The 23,284-nt window shown below is 37.2% G+C and overlaps 1 protein-coding gene across 1 annotated transcript in view; it reads left to right on the top strand.

The window, feature by feature from the left end:
- The window catches only part of DTWD2 (DTW motif tRNA-uridine aminocarboxypropyltransferase 2), a 93,850-nt gene extending 71,042 nt beyond the window's left edge, over nt 1-22,808 (top strand). Inside the window, exons 7-8 of the mRNA XM_086480052.1 lie at nt 18,148-18,276; nt 22,638-22,808. Of these exons, the coding sequence (XP_086336178.1) occupies nt 18,148-18,276; nt 22,638-22,808 (300 nt within the window). The remainder of the gene's footprint in view (nt 1-18,147; nt 18,277-22,637) is intronic.
- Nucleotides 22,809-23,284: the final 476 nt, after the last annotated feature.

The raw sequence follows: 23,284 nt of genomic DNA, 5'->3' as shown, positions 1-23,284 counted from the left end.
TCATACTACTGAGCAATTACGAAATACTTCTGTAACAAACTGCTCAATACTGTAAGTAGTGGCTTTCTTGCAGTCCTTGAGCCTGTGAACTTGAAAGCTTGATAGTAATTTTTGCATTTTCTTAAAAATATATTCTCATTTAAGGGCAGAATCCAAGTATCTAACTGCAATATCTATGTACATTTTGGCCCTTATGTACACACAAAATAGTATTTAAAATTCAGGACTAGGAATTGTTAAATCAGCATGTCACTAGGCAGTACCGTTGTAGGTGAGATATCTTCTGCTTTGAAATCTCTCTGCCAAAAACACCTGCTACAACTCTTTGCTACCAATTTAAAAAAACAAAAAAAATTATTGTAGGTCCAGTACAGAAATTCCAGATTGTACTCCTTTTGAAGTTAATTAGAAGTGGGATTTTTTTAGTTGACATTCTGTTAAATAGTGGTAATTGAATGTGATGATAGATGAACTTCATACATGACTCTCACCATGCAGGCGTTGTAGACTTACTTCCATGATGTGTAATGTAATACCCTGTCTGATGTTTGTACTTGAGTCCATCCCAGCTGAGTGGTTTCTTTATCCCACTCAGCTATAAACCTTACCTGTTTGTATTTTACAGCATTGGTGACTAGTTCAAGATGTTCTGCAACATATACAAAAATTTCCTTTGCAAGTCCTGAAATACATTTTTTTTTTTCTTTTTTATGATGAGGCATTAATTCAGAGACAGCAACAGCTTCTAGTTTGTTGTGCCAAAGGCGGTGGGAGAAGACATGTTTAACTCCTGAACTCCAAGGCAAAATTCTTGTTACCTGAAAACAGGGGATCAGTTCTTGCATTGCCCATGAGCTGCCAGAGATTGTGTTCTGTCCAAACAGCTCATTGTTTCAAAGTGGGAAGGAGGCAGTGTCACTTCATAGACTGAGAAAAGGAAGTATACAGAATGTAAGAGACTTCAGCAAGGTCAGAAGTAAGCAGGGGAGTTGATAAAATGGATTGAAAAAGTTTGTAAATCTCATGCTTTATCCGTCCGTGAATTCATACATCCGTCAGTTGCATTGTTTGCGATTAGTTAAGCATTTGTATTTTTATAGTAGCAATTATTACAGTTAAATATACACCTGACTGTGAGTGAAACAGGTAAATTTGGAGTTGAAATGCTGAAGTCCTTTGGACAAGAAGTACTTATAGCTCTGAAAGAGGGGGTAGGTGACTATCACTAGTATCTTCTTTCTATTGTTAATATACAAAATTATGTATGGGGAATTTTATTTTTATTATAGCAGGTTTTTGTACGTCCTAATAGACCAGTGCATATGGGAGCAAAAGCAAAACACTGTTTATTCCGTGGTCTGTGGTTGTCTAGCAGGTTTTGTTGTCTTGGAAAAGTGATTTCAACTTTTCCTAATACAGATTTCTTCATTAAAATACAGAACTATCCTACTAATGAAAGGAATTTCTGATAACTTAATCTCAGAAAAAATAGAATGGATTTTAAAATAGTTTTCAACTTCATTTCAGTGACCCTGATATGAACTGCAGGTGGATTGCCATGGATTTATTTTTAGATAACTGTTCTACATCTATATAGAAGTTTTTTCATATTATTATTTTTTTTTAAATTATGCCATCTAAATAACTGGGAAAAGCCAATTAATTGGATTTTCTTACAAGGCTGAGAAGGAGTAATCCCCGTTGCAGATTCTAGTAACACAGAGCCATGAGTGCTTCAGCTTTTGCAAAATCGTTGGAACTCAGGATTAGCTGGGAGATAATGGTTCTTGCATGTATTATGGGGAATACTGTGTACTTATACTTTCTTATGCAAGGCTGGACCTTTTGTGCAGTGCTTGATGATCTATAGATGGCAGAACTGCTCTCATTCTTTCGGTGCTGTGTTCTGTGGCTAAATTAAGGAGGAGAGACAAATTACCTTTAAAATAACCAATAAAATTGAGCTGGAGTCACGCTGTTAGCTAATGCCATTAAACAAGTTTTGAGAAGAACATAGCTGCAGGAAGCAGAACCATGCTGTGCTGTTTTGTTACTGCTGGGAAAATACGAGTAGTCTTACCTTATTTGTAGCGTTACTTTGTTAGTTTTTCAGGTTTGAATAGTATCCTGCTACACCGGGGGTACACATCTTTTCCACAGGTCTGGTTTCCCTCTTTCTCTGTAGCCCCAGCATTTCAGCCTGTTTGTATTACCTCCTTTTGTTCTGTCATGCCTCATTTGCTTCCAGTATGATTTTATTGCCAGGTTTGTTGCAGGCAAAACAGTTTTACTGATTTTAGTGTAGTATCGGTAAACGTAATTTATTGTCATTGAACAAACTTCTAATTACTGATGCTGGTAATAGAAAGAAAAAATCTAAACACACACATAAGGAAGTCTCCCTTTGTGAAACCTGTCCTCCCCCTGTTTGTTCTCCAGGCCCCTCGCTGCACTCCACGCTTGGTCCCTTCAGTGAGGGGAGAGATGGCACTGGAGGCTGGGGGCAGTGTGTGGTGGGTGGTTTCTCAGCAGGTGGTAGTCCCTTCAGCATCCTACTGCTCAGTCATTGCTTCAGCTGCAGCCTCTGCTTGGTCTGCTGCTAGTTTGGCTTCTGTCTCCCCTCTCCTCCTCCTGGTCTGGTGTGGTCTTTTAGTCTGTCTTCTCTATCCACCTGCTCTTGCCTTGTTCCTTTTTTCTTTTTTTAAAATTTATTTTATTTTACCACTCTTTCTTAAACATGTTTTTGTGCTGCAGACTTCCTCTGTTTGGGTCAGAGGAACCACACGACTGACGGGTGCAGCTGTGACCTGAGGTGGGTCTGTTGAGGAGTTGGCAGCCCTTGACCTCTTCTTGCAGTGCTGTCTCTTGCTGCTGTACTGCTCCCCAAACCCTTAGAATTATGCCCAATCCATTCCACCCTTCTCCTCAGCAAGATGCATGTTACATTCATTACAAGCTCTGCTTTTAGCGTCACCGTAACCTTAATAGGTGTGTCTTACAAACTCTGCCCTTCCTACCAGATAAAAGGAATGGATGTGATAGCAATGTCTACATATGCTCAGTGAAAATCCACCCCTCACTCCTGAAAAACACCAAAATCAAGAGCATTACAATGGTTTCAACATCTATGTGCATTGCAATCTTCACCCCTTGTTGCTGTGGATCAGGATATAAGTCCTGGTCCAGGTTCAGCGTTTCAAACCTCCACCCTTGTCTCTATAAAATATGCACCCCTACCATCATAGCTGTTTGAATTTTCATTTATAATGGCTTCCAGACTTTGTCCCTGTGGAGGCTGTCTTCATTGTGGAAACAACAGGATTGACTCATTGCTCCACATATCTCTCCATCAGCTCCTCCACGGGCTGCATGGTGAAGAACTGCTTCACCGTAGTCCTCCATGGGCTGCATCGTGACAACCTGCCTCACCGTGGTCTTCACCACGGGCTGCAGGGGCATCTCTGCTCCACCTCCTTCCACTCCTTCTTCACTGACCTTGGTGTCTGCAGAGTTGTTTCTCTTACATCTTCTCACTCCTCTCTCCCAGCTGCTGTTGTGCAGGTTGTTTTTTTTCCATTTCTTAAATAAGTTACCACAGTGGTGCTACCAACATCTCTGACAGGCTCATCTTCGGCCATTGGTAGATCTAAGCCAGCTAAAACTGTCTCTGTCCAACATGGGGGCAGCTCCTGGTGTTTTCTCACAGAAGCCACGCCTGCAGCTCTCCCCACCCCTCACCCTCAAACCTTGCCATGTAAACCCAGTATACCATTGCAGAGGCATCTTCTTGGGGCAATGGCTGTGGGCCACCCTCGTTTAGATAATTTCACACTTCTGAGTGAAGGACTCTAACTGCAGTGGTCTGATGGGTCTGTGTTGTTAACTCACTGTCAGAATCCTCTGATTTCCTGTCCGAGCTGTTAGGGTGACCATCTGGGACAGTTGATTCTCATGCTCTGGCAGAACCCTGTTTCCCTCCACAGCCTGGGCAGCAACTTCCCACACGGACCCCCCAGTGTTGCTGGCTGCTGGTTCCCTTCGGAGCTGAGCACTTGGTAGTGACCTGCTACTCCAACAGAGACTGTTGGTTGAACTCCCCAGCTCTGCTAAGCAGTCCTGGTCATCCCATAGCGATGGTCCAGGCTCCAAGCCACCACCAGGGCATGGGCTTTGAAGCAGGACCTGTCCATTGTGGGCCTGTCTGGAATCAGCTGTCTGGCACAGGGCACCTCCTCCCACTGAGGTCTGCCCTGCTACCCCCTGCTACCAGAACCCTGGCAATTAATGCACAATGCACAAGTTCTAGGTCTTCATCTCTGTGACGGAACTTCACCTTGTAAGGACTCCCAGACAAGCTCAGAAAGGCTTGGGGAACTTCACCTTCTGTCCTGTGGGTGAAGTGGGAAGGTGCCTTTGCAACTTCATCAGACTGCTCTGGGCAACCAGGGGGAATGACTGAGGAGACACATGGTGTCTCTCATAGGTGGCAAGCTGTGGGGCGTGAGATTTTCCTTTTGAGATACATTCTTCCAAATGTCTGGTGCTGACTGCACAGTCAGCAGGCTGCTCTCAAATGATCCTAGGTTTTTAGTTCCATGCATGTATTCTTACTTCTGTACCAGGGAAGATGAGTTTAGGGAGCCCCTGTTGCTTGAAATGCTGTTTTGCTGAAGTACTTTCAATTCATTTAAACACACACAAAAAAAACACCTCAAGGTTTTTATGATGTCTTCCCATGAGTGATGGGCTGCTCGCTCAGGCATCCTAGCCAAATTCTTCTCAGAGTAATTAAACATTCTCTTAAATTCAATTTCCCCCATTTTTCCAGTTGAATTAAGTGTTCTTTGTTACACAGTTTTATGGTCTTGAAATGAACTGTTAAATGAACTAGAAAAAAATGTGACCTATTAGTAGGTGAGGTAAATGCTACCATATGCTTTCTTTTTTATACATTTTTTTTACAGGCAGTTACGCATGTTTATATGAGATCTTAAGATTCCTGTGCTAAAATGCATCGTCATAGAGCTACTAAAATAGGTTGCACATTTGCAGGTAAACATAATGGTTTTGAGCCAAGACCTTCAGGGTAATTTTGTGAACATGTTTGTGGCAATAAGCTGCAAAGTTTCAAAGTACCACACAAATATCCTTACTCAGCACTGCATTTATGAGAGGATTGTTCCTGCTGAGTTCATTTACTCTATTCTGCCTGACCTTTGTATAACATTCTCACTACTTGCGTAAGATGGGCACACTCCGCTAAATGCGCTTCAATTCACAAACAATGTAATCAGGTTGTTAAGAATGATTATTGGTAATTTAAAATACCATAGTACTCAAAACCCCCTCAAAATACTCCATTGTCTTCAACAGAAAGGAAAGGTTAACAAAAGGTTTTACTGATGACAGGAAGCTATGATCTATGATCTCATAAACTGGTTAATTCAAAGTGTTACTAGCAGTTCATAGCTGATGTGCTATCTTCTAAAAAGGCCCTAGAAATTGGTGGGGTCAAGGTTATATGCTATCTTGAACTCCAGTCAATGAAGGAGAATTTTGGCAATGTATAGGGCAGGGGAAACTTATCCTTATTCTCAGCTTTTGAGAAACGTGGCCCAAATCCATATGTTAGAATTTGGAAGACAGTGTGATGAAATATTTATGAAACACTTGTGCATTTCTGTTTCTTTCCCATTTGCTCACTGACCGTCTTGTAATAGGCCTGGGCAGTTGTCAACGCAAACTGCTGCCTGAGTTTCTAGAGTTTTGATCTTTCACTGAAGTCAGTCACATCAACATCTGCTTTAAGAATTCTTCGCCAATTTACGTTGTCGCTCCCATCAAAACTTCATGCTGTGAGAAGTGAGTGGCATTTAATGGATTTGGCTTCTTGGTTTCTGTGCCACCTCTCCTGGGTGAGCATGGGTTCACAGATGCTTAGAGGTGCTTGAGAGTAAGTCTTATCAAGCCACTTGCTTGAAATGCTCGCATCCTAGGGTCTGTTTGGAAAAGCATTCTCATCCTTCTTCTGTAGGAGTCACTGAAGGGATGCTCAAACTATTGGCAGAGCCTCACTGAGTACTGTATCAGCAGTAAGAAATGAAGGCACTGCACTTGGAGTGTGGGAAGCAAGGCTCAAAACGCTCTTGCCATTCTTTGTTTAAAAGAGAAGAAAAACAAAGTTAAAAAAGCTGTTCTTTAGGGTTCCACCTGCTTTTCAATTCTAGTGGTGCCACTGGAATTACTAGTTAGGAGAAGCCCATAGGGAAAAACAAGGGATTCAGTACTAGACAGGAAGGATAAAATGCCATCTGGTTTATGGCAAAGTGTATGACAGATAGGATAAAATGCAAAAGTGTCAACAGGTATAGGACATCGAATTGTAGTTGGTAGTAGGGTCTTCTGCCAGCAATTTAACTTGCAGCAGTGCCAGAATTCTCAGTAAAAATTGTCAGCATGTATAGTTGAGCAGAAGCAGAAATTAATTCTGTTCTTTTTCTAATAATGATGAGTTAAAGTCATGAATGTGTTGATAGACAAACCGTAGTAGTTAAAGGTGTGTGAATAGTTACATTGATGTGCTTTTTAACAGAACATGAGTTTTGTGGTCTAGTCATCTGTTACATTTAGATAATAAAACTTTACTTGGGGATTTGCTGTTTTCAAGCCTAGAGGATTAAGGAAGGGGTAGCAGTCTGTTTCTGAAAGCCTGTCCAAAAATTAGAAGAATTTCTTTGGTGGGACAAGCAGCTATTCTAAAATGTGATCTGCCATTTAGATAAATTCCTTCTAGAGAAGGTTAAAAGCTTCCTTCTAATATAGTTAGTGGGTGTCCTCCTATAAGCTCCTTCTTAAGGTCTTACACAGCTTAAGATGTATAGGCAATTGTCTGAACACCTTGAGAGAGGATTACATTTAATGTAAAAATTGAAATATAAAAACATCTATTCATCTACATACAGAAAACACACAGAACAAAAGGGCAAGCAAAATAGCAAGAATCACTGTTGTCATCTGGCTGTATCTTCGTTGTTTCTTTTCTGGTGTTTTCTCTCTAGATTATTTTTATAAAATCTCCTATTCAGTGAGCTGAGGAGATGCAGAAAAAAATACAGTCTTTCATCCTCCACAGTTACAGGACTTAGGCAAGTGAATATATGAGGACCAAATAATAAATAGTGCCCTTTTATCCGCTCTTTTATCTTTCCTTTTTCCTCTCTCTCTTTTCACTTGTCACAATTTCCAGTTTGCATGAGAGGGAGGGTTTAAACATCAAATTTTGCAGTAGAACCTAAGTAAATGGACAATGCCCAGTTTAATTTTGCAAGGGGAAGAGGTCTGGTGATGAATAAGGGGTGCAGGTGGGCAGGACGCAAATCAGAACTGAAGACAACAAAGGCCAGTGAATAACAGTTGCAGTGGGGAAAACTGCAGTTCCCAGAAGGTTATATGGATTCAACCATGCATCCTCATACTAATGGAAGAAAAATACCTTGTTTTCACTGACTTGTTCTGTAATCATTTTTTATCTATATGTGAGTGACACTGGTGATTTTACTAATAATCCCACAGGAGTGACCAGTTATCTGCAGGCTGTAGCAGACGTTGCAAGCTTTGATAAAAATTGTGTAATTTTTGATGTACCAAGAAAACTTGTTTTCATTAAATAAGTAGCTCATATATTCTGCTGTATGATGACTGGAAAGATAATAATTAAAATCTATTACATATTCTGAAATGCTTGATGTGTTCAGATTTTAGCTGCTGTCTCATTATAACTGAAACAGTCAAAAAATATTTTGGACCCTAAAGAAAGTTTTATGCTAGGACTGGCAGAAATTTCTATTTGAGAAGACTGATCTCAGAGGGAGAGAACTGGGAATTACTTTGGATCAAGACTTCTTGTACAGTTCAGGTATGATGCTAAGCAATCAACAAGAGTCTGTCCTTCTGACATTTAGATTAATTTGAATAACATTGGTCCACTTTGACATTTTTCTGGTCATAAGTATGTATTTATTACCTCTCAATACAGTGACATTTTCTTTGTGACTGAAAGGTCTCAGGTAATTTGCTAGGTGTCAGAAATGTATGCTATTTTCACTCTTGAGCAAAAACTTTGCTTTTAATTCATTTCTTTGCCAGTTTTTTCATAATTATTGTCAAACTCTTTGCCAAATATTTGAATATCCTGCTGCTAGAACAATTCAGGAGCAGTTGCAGGTTTTGTACTGTTGTACCCAGGCTGAAGTTGTCATGGAATATGAACACTTTTTAAAAAGGAAACTAGAAATATATTTAATTTTGATTGAGCTTGTGTTCAAATAACTAGATTAATTGAAGGCTTTTCCCTTCTTTTACTCTTTCTTTACATGTTCTCTTGTGTCATCACCAAAATTCTTCTCAGGAGCTTCTTCCACTGCTTTTTCACTATCCAAGGAAGTGCTTACTACTATTCACATATAATAAGAAAAAAAGAAATCAGAGAAAGCAAGAGTAATTAGTAGATTCCAAAGAACAATGTTGTTGTATTGATGCTGCTTTTTGACACTGAGGTATTTAATTTTCCTTTTCAGTTTTCTGATATTTGCAGGTAATTAAAATTATATGGCTGTGACAATACATGTAATTGAATTTTCTTCCTTCATTTCTTCACTACATTCTCTAGAGCTGTACTCTGCTCACTGACTGAATTTACTTGCAGCACTTTTCCTGTTGTATTAATTATTAAAAGAATAGTGCTGCATAAAATATTGATCTGTTGCCTGACATTCGTTTTTTAAATGTAAGCAGAACAAGAGAGGTATTACCAGAAATAATTTCTGGATCTTTCTTTCTCTAAATACAAAAAATTTCCATGCATGGAAATTAACTAAAAATATGTAGTCATTTTAGGAAGTGCCAGGCATGCTCTGTATGACTTGCATTTAAATATATTTATTTTTACATAACATGATGAGAGTATTAAGTTATTTCATTCCTTATTACAGGTAAAAACCTGCAGTTTCAGAACTTGAGACCATAACCAGATGGTATTTCAGTTATTTGTGCAGGTTATGTAGTACAAATATTACTAGGTCAGTCTTATATTTTGTTATGCCTTAGCTGTGAGGACTTCCCTTTCCTCACTATTTCACTGTCTGTTAGCTCTTAATTTTGTGTATGCCACTTGGGTCAGCTTCAGGCTGTCTTCTTTTACAGAAGTTTATTACATTTAAATTAGAACTACAGGTTGTCTTCGCTTGGACTTTATTTCAGTTATCTATTTTAACTGAAGACCATACTATTTTGCTTTCTTTAAGGAGAGTAATGCCTTCTGGTTTTTTTTGTAGTGCTTTTTTTGCTTGTGAATATTCACACAGGAAACACAGGGGAAACAGTGAAGGGAATCTTGATTTTCTTTTATCCCTAAATAATTTGTTTGCTTTTTTTGCCTTGCCTTATCTCTAGCTTTTTTAGAAATATATTGCACAAAAATATCAGAAGGAAGATGCTCTTCTTCTTATGTCCAGTAACAGCACTCTCTGTTTTGTCTCCAGCTTCTCCATCATCCCTTCCCTCAGCCTTCAAAGTGCTTTACAGCAGTGGGTAAATGTCATCTTACAGTTGGAGACCTTGGAGCTCAGAGAAGGAAGGTGGCTTGCTTAAAGTTGCACTGTGATTTAGTGAGCTCAGGTTATTTCCTGACAGCAAGTCCAATGTCTTGTCTTCCAGAGAAGCAGGACATGTGCATACAAACTTTCTTCAATCTCCTTCCAGCACTGGAGGCTGATGCTTATCTGTCACTGCCAGCAGCCTGGTCTTGACACCTTAGAAAATGCCGCTTTAGGTAACTTTAACTGATGAAGATTTTCATTGTTGTAAAAGTTCATGTTACTTGTCTGTTTACTTTCTGCAGAGCAGCAATACTGAAGAGATTAGGGGGGTTGTTTTTTTTTTTTTGGTTAATATTCACTTACTGTTTACCTCTTATTTATTAAGTGTGGGCCAGAATATCCTGTTTTCTTCTTTGAAAAAAGATGTTCTCAGGCAGGCATAGGTTTATTTTCCGAACTTCTTTTGAGATGGATGCTTATTTCATACTGTACGTTTTCCATGCATGGTGTAACTGATGACAAACATAATGAGAAATGGTTCGAAACACTGTGATTCTGTAATTTTACCCCTTCCGTATTGTATGTAACATTAAGCATTCAAAGTATGCAGATGGGCATAAACATCTGAACTTTCAAAAGCACTGTTTACTTTGATGATACTTTAAACTACTAAAGTGTGCAGGTGTTTCTGCTCCGTTATTTGACAATCTAAAGAGGAGACAATTTTATTTGACTTTGCAAGATGTGACAAGTGGTAAACTGTTGAATTCTCTTACCGTCTTTGAGAAGATCCTAAAAATTAGAGTTCTTACAAAAACTGTAAGGGCAGATTCATGGCCAAAACACTTCAGAAATTATTGTATAGGCAGAGGAAGTGCGTGTTGTAAAAAGTTTTATAAAACAAATGAAGTAGTAAGGAGGCCACTGCAAACTGTTCCATGTTTTTGTGTAGATCTTTGATTTCATAGTGCATTGAAGATAAATATGTAGCCTAAGGAAGTACTAGGTAGTTGTTGGACTTTCTTAAAATAATCTACATATATGGTACTAAGTATTTTGAATTACCGGGTTCTCCTGCAAGAATTATGCTTTGGAACCTGAATTTTACCTTAACTTCATACATTGTCATGCACAGAGATGATCAATATAGACATATAGGTAAATATATCTGTAGTCTGTACAGATATATTTAGAAAAGTGAGATATGTATTTTGGTTGCTATTTTTTAACTATAGTAGGTATTTCACTTGCAATTGTTTGAACTATTTAATAAACAGAAGTTCCATGTTTATATATCAAATTCTTCAGCCTTTACACAAGCTAAATTACAGAGTGGGAAGCTTGCTATGTGAGAAGCTTGTCTTCCACAGATGAATGATGCTATCAACGTTATGTGTTTACAGTGTTTTTTTCTGCTCCAGTTCATTTACCGCAATTTTTTACTTGTGGAAAATGTAATGTTATCTTGTATGATCATAAGAGCTTTGCATTTATTTTGTTTGACTATTTAAAGGCAGTATCTCCTTTTTATGTTCACTGCTTCCTTGCCCAGCTCTTGGGAATGTCTATTGAACAGATTTGGCTGAAGCACTGTAGGGGCACTCTAAAAACTTAAAAGTTTGGTAGGGATTGGGTAGAGAAAGTGCATATACTTGTGAGTGGGTTTTTTTTTGCCAAATTTCTTCTGCTTTTCTTTTGATCTGTTTTTAGTGGTTGTTTTTTTTTTCCCAAAAAAAATTCTGTATGAATGTGAAGGACACATTCCTTTTGCAATTTAATTTCTCTTCTTGTCAATCAACTATGTCTAAAAGTGAAAGCAAGGAACACAGTAGAGAAAAAGTCTATAAAATCCTCATGAAAAAGATATTTTAAAAGAAAGGTCATAATATTGTGAAACACTAAAAAATACTTTTTCCCAGACTGTACCTGTGGCATTCTCAAATATTTTTCTATATATCAAATTACAGGATATTTATTTTCTTTCAAACTCGTTTGTACAGTAACAGGAGACATAATGAAATACAGAGGTAAAGTTTTTAAAATAGGTGTCATTTGACGTAGTCATGGAACAAAGAGGCATGGTGTAGAATTATATTCAGATGATGAGCATTAAGTCATTCAGTGAGTAGCTCTGCTGATTTCTTCTGGACCATTTATCTTTAGCATTTAATACTCCACAGCAATAAAATCTGCTTCTTAAATTGTTTTGGTTCCATAAGCAAAGAAAGGGCATTCTTGAAAGTGCACAGAATTTTAATGTATTTTCATACATTCTATAGTTTCTAGAATGATGGGTGTGATGGCAGGATGTGATTATACTCTTTCTGGGGATTTTCATGCCTTTTGAGTTCCTTTAAAAAAATGGCTTATGGTATTTTTTCTGGAAGATATTTATTGAATTAACAGTACGGGTGAACAATATGTCACATAATGACATATTTGATGAAATAAATTCTGGGCACTGCTGTTACACAGGTGCATTTTATAGAAGTATAAGAAGGGTTCTTGTTTTGACTTGCGAAAGAGCTAATCTGATTTGAAACTCCGAATTCAGGTTCTTATGCAGAGGCTGAAAGGAGCGTAAGTAGGTAGAACTTACACACAGCCACTGTTCAACAGAAGCAATTCTGCTTCTCTTTCATATATGAAATTTTACATGTTAACCACAGTTCCCATCACAGTGGCAGTGATATATCCTGAGGTTTGTTGTAGTGGTAAGACTCTGGAGTCTAACCTGGTGCCATAAACTGCCTGAGAGGAAGAGTTTGTGGGATACCCAAAGAGAAATGTTTTGGGGTTCATTGGGAATTGTCAAAGACAATGTGCAAAATACTCTGTCATTTTGTAGAAGTTGAACAAATTTCTGCAAATTTACCTGAATGTCACAATGTAATCTATGGCTTCATTCACCATTTTACATGGAACATACACAGGAATGTCATGTCTGTGCCTAAAAAAACATGCAAAGTGGACAGGTTTTTGTGTCATCTATGTACTTTTTCAGGCTATCCATTTGTGACAGTTGCATGGCAGTTACTCCCTCCAGTATTTAGAAACAAGAGTCCTCTTAAGATGTCACTTTAAATTAAAGCCAAGATTTTGAACAAAATAACTTATTTATATTCTTGATTTAAATTTCAGTAGCATGCTGAGATTAAATTTACTCAGGCTGTCTTCTCTGTCACAAAGGTAATTTTATTTAACTACATGAAATTTCTACAAGATAGAAAATAGTTTGTTTTGACTTACAGGTAAAAGGTGCTTGTGCCAACTGGATACTCAGTGAAAGATCTTTCCTGTGCCTGACTCCCTTTTCTGTCTGAGATTGGTTATGCAGTAGCACACAGAATATGCTTTTCCTCTTCAGCACCTTAAAAGCAACTTTTTTTAGTTTCTAGAATGATGGGTGTGATGGCAGGATGTGATTGTACTCTTTCTGGGGATTTTCATGCCTTTTGAGTTCCTTTAAAAAAATGGCTTATGGTATTTTTTCTGGAAGATATTTATTGAATTAACAGTACGGGTGAACAATAACTACTGCCTGTGTTAAGCAGGATGATGGATGGTACTTGCTTACTTCATTCTCTGAGAGCTGAGCAAATCAATTCACAAACAGAAACTTGGATTTTATAAGGACTCTATCAACGTAAGTAAAAGAGGAGGGAATCTTAAAATAAGTACTAGGTTTTTCATAGAAGCCACAGAAGGATGTGTTGTTCTGCTGCCTGCTTGTAGGTGCCTATAGTCTAATTGCAGAAAACAGAACAGACAAAACCAAGAATTGTTGGGTGTGCCTTGTGAGACAGGTCTTTACAGCGTTTCCTTGGTCTTGGGGATGCACTATTTTCCAAATATAATTTTGCATAATGCTGGATTCTGGTTGGGGAGTAAAGCTAGTGAGGGTAACGATGAAGAAATTTTCATAGAAAAGATAAAAATATAAGGATATTTGCATTATATAGAGGAATGAGGATAGCACAGCTTCTGTAAGAGCTCCAGTCCTAATGTTTAAAATAAAAACAGATATTAGTTGCCTGCCTTTACTAACTTAAATTTTCAAAATTTCAAACAGCCCATCAAGGCAACATTTTTTTTTCCATCAGTTCTGAACATCTGAACTGGATCAGCGGGGATGTCACTTGCCTAGGGCATCTGCAAAGAGGGTCCTGGAAGAAGAACTCAGCCCTAAGAAATACTGAAGGGTCACTAATTTTACTGTGGTTCAAATCCTTTGTAAATACTCAAAGGCTGTAGCATTTGCTAAGAGAGTGGTTTGTTGGCAGAGAAGCCAGTGTTTATTATGTTAATGTAACGTTTTGTGAGAATTCCTCACATTCAGGCTTTTGGAAACCCATGGTCTTGAATTATACGTAGAAATGAAGCTTCATTGTATGCATTGCTTCATGCTTCTGGTGGCTTGGAAACTAAGCCCCCAAAATCCCTTGCACTTAGAATAGATAAGCTAATTTCAATGTCTTGCCTAAATTACAGTGAGTAATTGTGTTCAGTCCTCTCTCTAGTTTGAATTGGTTGAGGTAGTTTACATCTTCTGTCTTATGCTACTGTTTATTAGGGTGAGTGGTGTTAAATAGGCTGCTGGCTTTTTTGACTTGACATTGCTGTATTTAGTAACTGAAATTATTCCAAAGTGTGCATATGACTTGCAAAATACTTTGATAGCTAAAAAAAAAAAAAAAATAAATTATTGTATCATGGTATCTTTACCATTTTATGAAGTGATTTTAAAATATCATGATTGTTGTTTTGAAATGTACTTAAATACGGTATTTATTTATACTCATTCTGAGTTTTTGAATTGTGATGTAAGGGGTAGGTGATCTGATTTTGTTTCGCTTCAACTGTGAAGGAAAATTTCCTAACTTTGCATTAAGCTTGTTCAGCTGAATTTGAGATGTGCAGGTGACAGACAAAGAATTAATCCAACTAAGTAATGCAGAAGCTTTGATGAGACTGTTGCAATACCCTACCTGAAACTATTAATTCCACAAAAGGCAGAGCAAGTTTTAGACCTGTTGGCTGAAAAAAAGAGAAGTTGTCCTCCTACCCAATCACATTTGAGAACAGTAAATATTTCCTATATCTAGGCTTTTTTTTTTTCCCAAGAAATATTCTTCCCATGTCTGAAATATGTATTAACTATATTAATTCATTTTGGTTTCTGTATTGTTTTGGCTTTGTCTTACCATTCATTTATGCTCTTAAGTCGATTGAGCTCCTTATTGTGTGATTTATTCATTCAGTGAATGTACCTAGTTTCTGATAAACGATCAGTCATTTGGTGTGTCTGTCCAATTTGTGATAGACAAAGGCTACCCTGACTGTATTTCAGGTTACTGAGGATCGCTTATTTAGATACTGTGCTGCTCTGGAGTAAAGAGTAGGGTAAAATGCATGTGTATTGAAAGAAGCCTGAGACACAAACTGTAGCAGGGAGTTGTCCTGGTCAGGTATTCTTCCTCTGATCCCCACCACTGTGCTGTCTGTGGTATTTTTATCTCATCCCAGTGAATATGTAATTTTTCAGAAAAATGGATGGGGACCACTTGTTTCCATCCTCTCCCATTCTTCTCAGGAAAGAAGAAATTTGTTTGCTGCTGCTGTTGCTGTTAGAAATAGAAAGTTGCCCTTTCATACATTGTCAGCTGTTTGAGAGCTGCAATTACAGACTTTTGGGCTCCACAGGGCCCCACAGTGTAAGATGAAGTGCAGGCAACTTTTCTTCCATAGAAGTTGTCTTGCAATCATGAATAATTTTCCTTTCTCTGGAATGCTGATGATCTTAAAAGTTTTTCAGCGTGAGACCCAAGAAATTAAGTATAGAAACCAGTAGACAGAACTATGTCGAGTTACTACAAAAAGAGCATTAAGGCACTGTTGTCCGTGTCTGAGGAGAGGGAAGCCAGTCTGCCTGCAGTAGTCCAAGAGGTGGTTTCAACCTCTGTAGAGACACTCTTTGAAGAATGTGGCTGTCAGCTGTTGAGAAGTGTGGGTATGTGCCTGCTCTGCTGCTCAGGTAACATATTGGAGAAACAATGGACTGAGTTTAGCTTGATTTTTGGTACCTACCTAGGATTTTCTAAGTAGGGACCAGAAGCTTCCTCTAGCATAGATCTCTCTATACTGGAAATAACTGGCCTTCCTACTCTGTCATGATGGAGATCTATACGTGATTGCATCAAAGCAGGCCTATAGGAACAACAAATGAAAATGCTAATTTAATTTTAATTTTCTTTTGCGTTTTATTATACACACTTTTGTCCAATTTCTACACTTGCTTTCCTCAATCAATTTATTCTCTTTTGATTTTTCAATACCAATTTGAAGAATGTGGTTGAAAAAGGCTAGGGTGTATCTGCTAGCTTCATTCATTTATCCCTGCCCATGGCAGGGCACTTGGAACTAGGTGATCTTTAAGGTCCCTTCCAACTCAAACCATTTGATGATTCTGTATTTCTGCCTTGGATCTGTGCTCCAGCACATGGACTGAGTTTGCTGTTGAATATGCACATTACTGTTAATATCTTTCATACAATAGATAAAATTTTTACAGTATAACTGTAAATTAAAGATTGTATGATAGGCTTCCAGTATAGTGTAATAGCAAGCACGATCTGCTGTTGAGGTGCTAGGCATAAATTCTTTTCTTTCAACAGTCAGTACAGACCTAGAGACTAAAGACCCTGAGTTTGCAGACATGGAATAATCAACTACTTTGACTGTCATGGCTTTAAATATAAAATATCAAGTTCAATTTTATAATAAGTAATAGGTGTTCTTTAATTATTTTGTCATATGTTGTGCCAATTCATTTCCAGAAATATGCTGAATAGCTGCGGAAAATGAAAATGAATTTTAAGTGGAGATGACCATTGAATTTTCAGGAAATAACTCTATATGTCATCACCTGTAACCATTACTTTCAATTGTCTGAGGATAGTAAGTATGTCCAGGAAGGACATATTTATCTGTGCTTTGAGACCACTGTTGCATTTTCTGTTTAATTAACAGGTGTCAGTTGTATAAAATGATTAAAAATGCATTCAGGTTATTATTATAGTAAGCAGCCTTAAAATAGCAAAAGCATTGATCTTTACTCAAGGGGGCAAAATGGATTTTAGAAGATGTGATTTTAAAATTATTTAATTAAAATGACACCTCCAGTATTACAGTTGTGAAAAGTATACAAATGTATTTTATTTAATGCAAAAATCACAATGTTAGTATTCTGTATTCTTTACATAACTTACATGCATTCATCTTCTCAATTTCTCAACCCAAGCGTGTGTTCTTTGGCAGTTGAAAGTGATCTCTCCAAACAATCTAAACAATCCTTGCTGGAAACTTCTAAAACATTCTGAAATTTGCATGGTTTTGTCCTTCAAGCCTACCCAATTACAAGGCTAGCATTTAAAAAAAAAAAGTTTCCTTTGATAAACAAATTAGAGCCTTCTGTCACAGAGGCACATTTTTCTGTCATTTCCCATATTTGAGTATATTGAGCTTTTACAGCTAATTTATTTGTCCTTTCCAGAGTGACTTTCCTCTTCTCTTGTCACCCTCTTTTTATTTATTTATTTTTAGTTCCCATTACATTGGGATCAGGTAAAACATTGGAATTTGATCTTATTCATTCATGGTTTTTCAGCAGCTTGGAGTTTCCCTTTTATAAATGAGATACCTTGAACTTTTAAGAATAAGTCATTGCACGTAAAAGAGATGAAGGAAAACGAAGCATTACAAATAAAAGCAAAAATGGGAAAAGTGAAGAGGGAAAGTACTGAATGAAGTGAGGAATGCTGAAAAACCTCTGGCAAGCAGAATGGGAGCAATATTATGATGGCCATGGGGAACAGTCAGTAAGTTTTTCAAGAAGAAGGAAAAATAAAAGACAATTACTGTGATGAGATTAATTAAAAAAAAAAAGTTGACTTGCTTTTTTATAATGATTCCTTAGGGTTTATTGTACTATACTACATTTTTTTTGGAAAGGAACTGATAAGTTTTGGTTAAGAATAGTAAGAATGTTGCTAAAACATTAACTTGTTTGACAAATTAGATTTTAAACATACGTGGAGATGGAGGTTTTAGGAATTAAAGGAATAATATCTGAATTTTCACGCAGAGTCGATGTTTCAACTTACAAACTCAGTAAAAGCTTTTGGAGCTGATAAAACAGGCAGTGTACTGGTTGACTTAAATTTCTTTTTCTTAAAAACCTTTAACTTGTGAGATAGTGTAGAGTAGTTATCACTTGAGGCAGATCCAATATATAATTTTCAAACATGATTTAGGTAAGCAAATAGTTCTAATCCGTGACCTAGTACATTATATGAATAAATGTAGTTTCTAAAAGTCGTTCATTCAGAACTTGACAAATAATGTTTAACCAAGGTAAATAGTGTCAGTGACTATACAGTCATTTTACATTGTACAGGATCATATGTGTTTAGAGTGTGCAATAAAACAGTCACAGAAATATCTTTTTTGCTATACTGAACTGTTTATTTTAGTAGAGTTTGCTGTTTTTCAGGTGCAGTTAAAAACCAATATTTCGAGTCAATATGTCATTCGTACACAGCCAACAAACACCTGTCTGTCTACACTTGAATGTGCAGCTGTTGCTCTTACTATCATGGAAAAAAATATGAGTATACAAGAGGTACGTAATTTTAAACATCTGAGTTTTTCTTTTATGAATAGTAGAGGAGTAGCAAAGGTACTTAGCTATTAACGTCACATTTGACAGTCAAAATCTTAACAACATTTTGTTGCATAGCAAACTAAAACAAGAATGTACCAATATAAACTATTTTTCTTCAGATATTTATTAACTCTGGTATGTTCAGATTACTGCGACTCTTCCATGTCATTTTCCAAAAGTCTCTATAGTTTTTCTGTTCTTTATTCAACATTGCTATAAGATTACTGAGGAAACTTGTTGCATACAGAGGTCTTTAATGATTGTTTTTCTATTCCTCTTTTCAGTATGTTAAATTCTAGTACAGTATTTTTTGTTCTGTCCCATAATGGAATGCTACAAAGAGTTGTCTGAAGATAAACCTGGAGAAGATTCAGGGCTAAAAATATTTCTTTGATGATATTTAAATTACTAGTTAGCACCAGATCATATCCTGTAACTGATTGTATTTGGTGCTGCAATGTCCATCAAGGCTGAATGCAGACTGCTTGTCTTACAGATGAGTTTTACCATGGTAGTCCATTTGTGTATGGCATAATAGATTGGTTATTGTAAACAAGTAACAACTGCTACCTTCCCAACCCAGCTCCTCAAGTCCTCTTTTTCCCTTGTTTTCTTTTTTTTTTTTTTTTTTTTTTTAAATTCCTTTTCTTTAATTGTCTAGTGTCTTCCCTAGGCACTTCCACTTTTACAGGTTTTCACTGTGCAGTCTTCAGGTTGATTCATCTCAGGCTCTGAGATTTTTCCTGTATTTGTTACTCACTCTCCCTTTTCCTCTTCCCTCTTTTTTTCCATTTGGCTTTTCTGTTCACAGTTTCTCTCTTGTACCTCCTATACATTTTTAACTCGGCAGCCTTAGTGTCTTCCAGTTCCTTCTTTCCTTCTATCTCATTCTTATTTCCCATCACATACTCTCATCCTGTACTATTCTCTTGCATTCTTCTTCCTGTAATTCTAAATATGATGAGTGACTCAATGACCTGTACATTGATTTTTAAAAAGAGTTGGTTTATAAGGCACCAAATACATACTGTGCTTTGCCACAATACAGAATGAAAATCTGTAGAGATGACAGTTGGTGGATTTATCTCAAAACAAATAGGAGTACTGCTGTGTATATTGCAGGGCAAATAGTGTAGAGGAGCACAGTTGTACTTAGCTCTTCCTGTGATGTTTTTCTAAGTTCACTTGACATTTCTTATTGCAAAACTTCAAAACATAGACTGTACCAGGAATGTGTAATATACTAGATTGTGCAAGTGTAGCATGCTAGATTGTTTGGGTTTTTTTTAAACGGTTGTCTTTTGGATATTTCTTAATTATAGTGTATTGAAAACTACTTTATTTTATGTACCATGTTAAATAACTGTAGCTACAGTTCACTGTTAACAACTGTTCGGTTGCTGTAATGTATGGAATTTACATGTTGCACTCCTCTGTTACCAAAGTTGTACTCACTCACAAGTATGATTAGTATTTTGTAGCAAAGGAAGGTATTAGTAAGCTTGGCAGACATTCTAGCTTATAATCACTCTGATGTCTAATTTTCATGAAGCCAGTAAAGCGTGTTGATTGCTTATTTGATTAGTGATTCATTGGTACTGAATAATGTGGCAAGCAGGGTTTGAAATGAAATTTTTGTGCCGGGTCTCAAAGGCTTTGTGACGTTGACTTTCTTATGCTTTTTCGTAATGGTAGATAAAACCTGAAACCACTTAAAGGCAGGAGAGCTTGTTAATTTTAAATCAAACATCCCATAATAGATGTTAGAAGGCAATGCATATGTATACACACCTTAAAATATTTATTTATTTCAGTTGAAAACAAAATTGTCATAGAAACATTCAGATATTTTCACCATTCTCTTCATATTCTTAATAGTGGGGAATAGTATTACTTCAGGTACTATCTTTGAGGCTCTTGGGAATTTGTAAAATAGCTTTGGATACAACTTGTTTAAAAGGAGAAGTATTTCCAAATGTGAGAAACTTAAGAAAATGTGGAGATTAGTATCAGTAAAGTTTCTGTCTCTCTTACAGAGGATATTGAAGTACTTGACTACCTGTAAATTTATGGTTAATTTCTTCAGTTAAGGTCTGAATTTAAAATTACTGGGCTGACAAATATCATTAAGAATGACTGGTGCTAGAGTCTAAAAAGATTAATTTAGTTAGCAGACAAGTAGGATTTAATTTCCTTTTTAACATGTGTTAGTCTCGGAATATTTACTGGAGTCAAATAACTATCTTTTTTAATATATCGGTATTTTTAAATGATCTTCTGAAGTGAAAGCACAATAAAATGATCTTTGACTCAAAAGCCCAAAAGCTGATCCAAGTTGAGACAGGCAATTGAGTATATTACGGCATGGAAAGTAGTAAGTTGTTTTCTGCAAAAACTAGATGGCAGAGATGATCTGAATACCCCCTCACAGCTAGCTCGAAGATAAAATACTTTTATAAGCGTGTCCCACTGACCTCCCTCACTCCTGCAGCCATGGAATGCAGCCTACTGAGTTATGTCTTCCTACTAGCCAGCTCACAACACTTACGTGTCGTTGGAGGAATGTGGGACTTAACATTCTTAAGTTTAAATTTATCCCAGGTCAAAGAATACTAATTCGACATTAACCTTTTCCTTACAAGTTGTGATCACACTAGTCTGTGATGGAAGAGGTTATTAAGCTAATGTCCTTCTTAATCTTTTGTTCCTGACATTAGTAATATCAATTTAATAAGCCTTTTGAAAAAGTCCTATGAGTAGTTTTACGCTGTAGACCCAGGTCTGCAATCTGATTGTCTGCCCAGGATATAGTACAGAAGGGTCTGTGAAAAGAGATTTAAAGCTCATCCATGTATTTGCTGCATTCTAGTGTCCACCCTGGAGTGCTCATATCCCTCTCCATGAGATAATGAGTATTTCGGTACGTGACCTCTGCCTACTAAAAAAGGTTCCCAGGTCAAAAATTGCTTCTGGGATTGGCATAGTGTAGAGTATGCCAGCGATGTGTCTGCCTCTGTGACACTAGAGTCACCTCACATTAAATCAATTGCATTTAGAACTAGACTGGGACAAAGTGTGTGGCGTCACAAGAAAATATGGCTCAGAAATTGGAACTCTGCGTAAAGAAACTCTTCTAGAAACTTGTGTATCTTTTATGGCAATGCAGCTATCATATGCTTTATGCTAAAATAAGGTAATTATTTATCGTAGAAGTTAAACATGAAAAAATAGAAATAATGAAATTAAAGTGGGGTTTTGCATATTTATTTTTTCCTTTGGTGTGCTAGGACAACATTGACATACTTCTCCTTTATTAGGACTTCTGTCTTATTCAGGACCAAGGTGAATGTTTCATTGGTGTCTACAATTCCCAGTCCTGTATTGTTTGATCCCCACCACTCAGAATTGGCCCAGCCTACTTTTCAAAGACAAAATTCTCTGTTTCTCAAAGGTGCTTCTATAAATGTTGCAGTAGACCAGAGCTTCATAAACATTCATGCATTTTTTTCTACCCTCTCTGAATTGAGTGCTATTCCCAGCATATAAGATGGTGAATTGAAGTTGAGAGCCATGGAAGTTAAAAACAGATGCTTAGTTTCATGCCTAATATGCCAGTTGATTTTCCTGTGCGCTCAGAGGAGTCACATTTTACTTGGTAGAAACTCAGCTCCTTCTGACTGCAGTTACATCTGTGGTTGCTTTGCACATTTGCACATAAGGCCCTATGATAGTGAGTCAGGCAACCAGAAAATGAAGAACCTACAATTAGGACCACTTGAGATATGTTTGGTTTGTGTGGCTTCATTAGTCCTACATAATACTGCTGGGCAGGAGCAGGGATACAGTCCAGTCTCCAGTCCAGCAGTCCAGCTGCCTTGATCGTGAGTCCCTCCTCTCTTTCTAAAACCCTGCCTCAAGGTATTTTCATTCAAGCACAAACAGCTTAGTTATTGGTACTTATTTTAATACAGCTTGTTGGCTGAACCACAGTAATTGGTTGTAGTCCATTGCTAAGGTCAAGTTAAAGCCATAACTTACGGTAATGTAGCTGGACTGAAGTCAGGATTGACTGGGTCCAAGGAAAGACTAAGGGACAACGGTGGGTAGGTGGATGTATGTCTGCTATGTGGCTTCTTCTTACTCAGCTGTGCCCTCTGTATCTCCAAAGGTTATATTCTATCAACATTTATCATCCAAATTACATTTAGCAGCATTTTTAAATAGTCCTTGAATACAAAACCTGAATAATTGATGTCTCTAAAATAGCTTACTAAAAGATTGGGGTTTTTGTCTCCCCCCACCCCTTCATCTTTCTGCAGACTATACTCCGTCCACTTCAAGCTTTATGCTCTTTCCAGCTTCAGCATGGTGCCCAGATCCATCACAGCAAGGAGCATCTTCTCAAAAATGGCTTATATGACAAGCCAATGCCAAAAAATAAGCGCAAACTCAGAAGAATGGAGCTTTTGGTGAATAATGTTAAAATATAAGAAAACTGTACTGACAGTACAGTGGCATTTATTTGCAGCAAGCAAATGAATATGCATCTGGATTTGATCCAGACGGTTGACTGTTCTGTAATAAAACAACTTTTAGGCCCTTCATAGGCAAGAGTTTAGCTACCAGTGTGACAAACAGTAATGGACAAGCTTTTCCATTTTTGCAGTAGGCCGTGTGCCTTTGTTCAGATGACAGAAGGTCATCCTCGTTTCCTACAGAAAAGAAGAAGAAAACTCTAAGCATAATTTAGAGTTATGTTATCTTTTAGGTGGCAAGTATGATCCTCAAATGACTGGATAAATTTACTTTGGAGAAGCTTTTATCAGTATGAAAAGACAAGGAATATGAATGTGATGGAATGGTAAGGCTTCCACTTTAGAGGTATATTGAATTTCTGGTGAGCATTTTAACTTCAGATCTAATTACAGTAGGTTTTCAAACTGTAATTCCTTGTATTACGTAGTTC

This window comes from Leptosomus discolor, chromosome Z (assembly GCF_034619465.1).
Source record: "Leptosomus discolor isolate bLepDis1 chromosome Z, bLepDis1.hap2, whole genome shotgun sequence".
Lineage (NCBI taxonomy): Eukaryota > Metazoa > Chordata > Aves > Leptosomiformes > Leptosomidae > Leptosomus > Leptosomus discolor.
The sequence above is the reverse complement of the archived record's forward strand: the minus strand, read 5'-3'. Positions and strand labels throughout refer to the sequence as shown.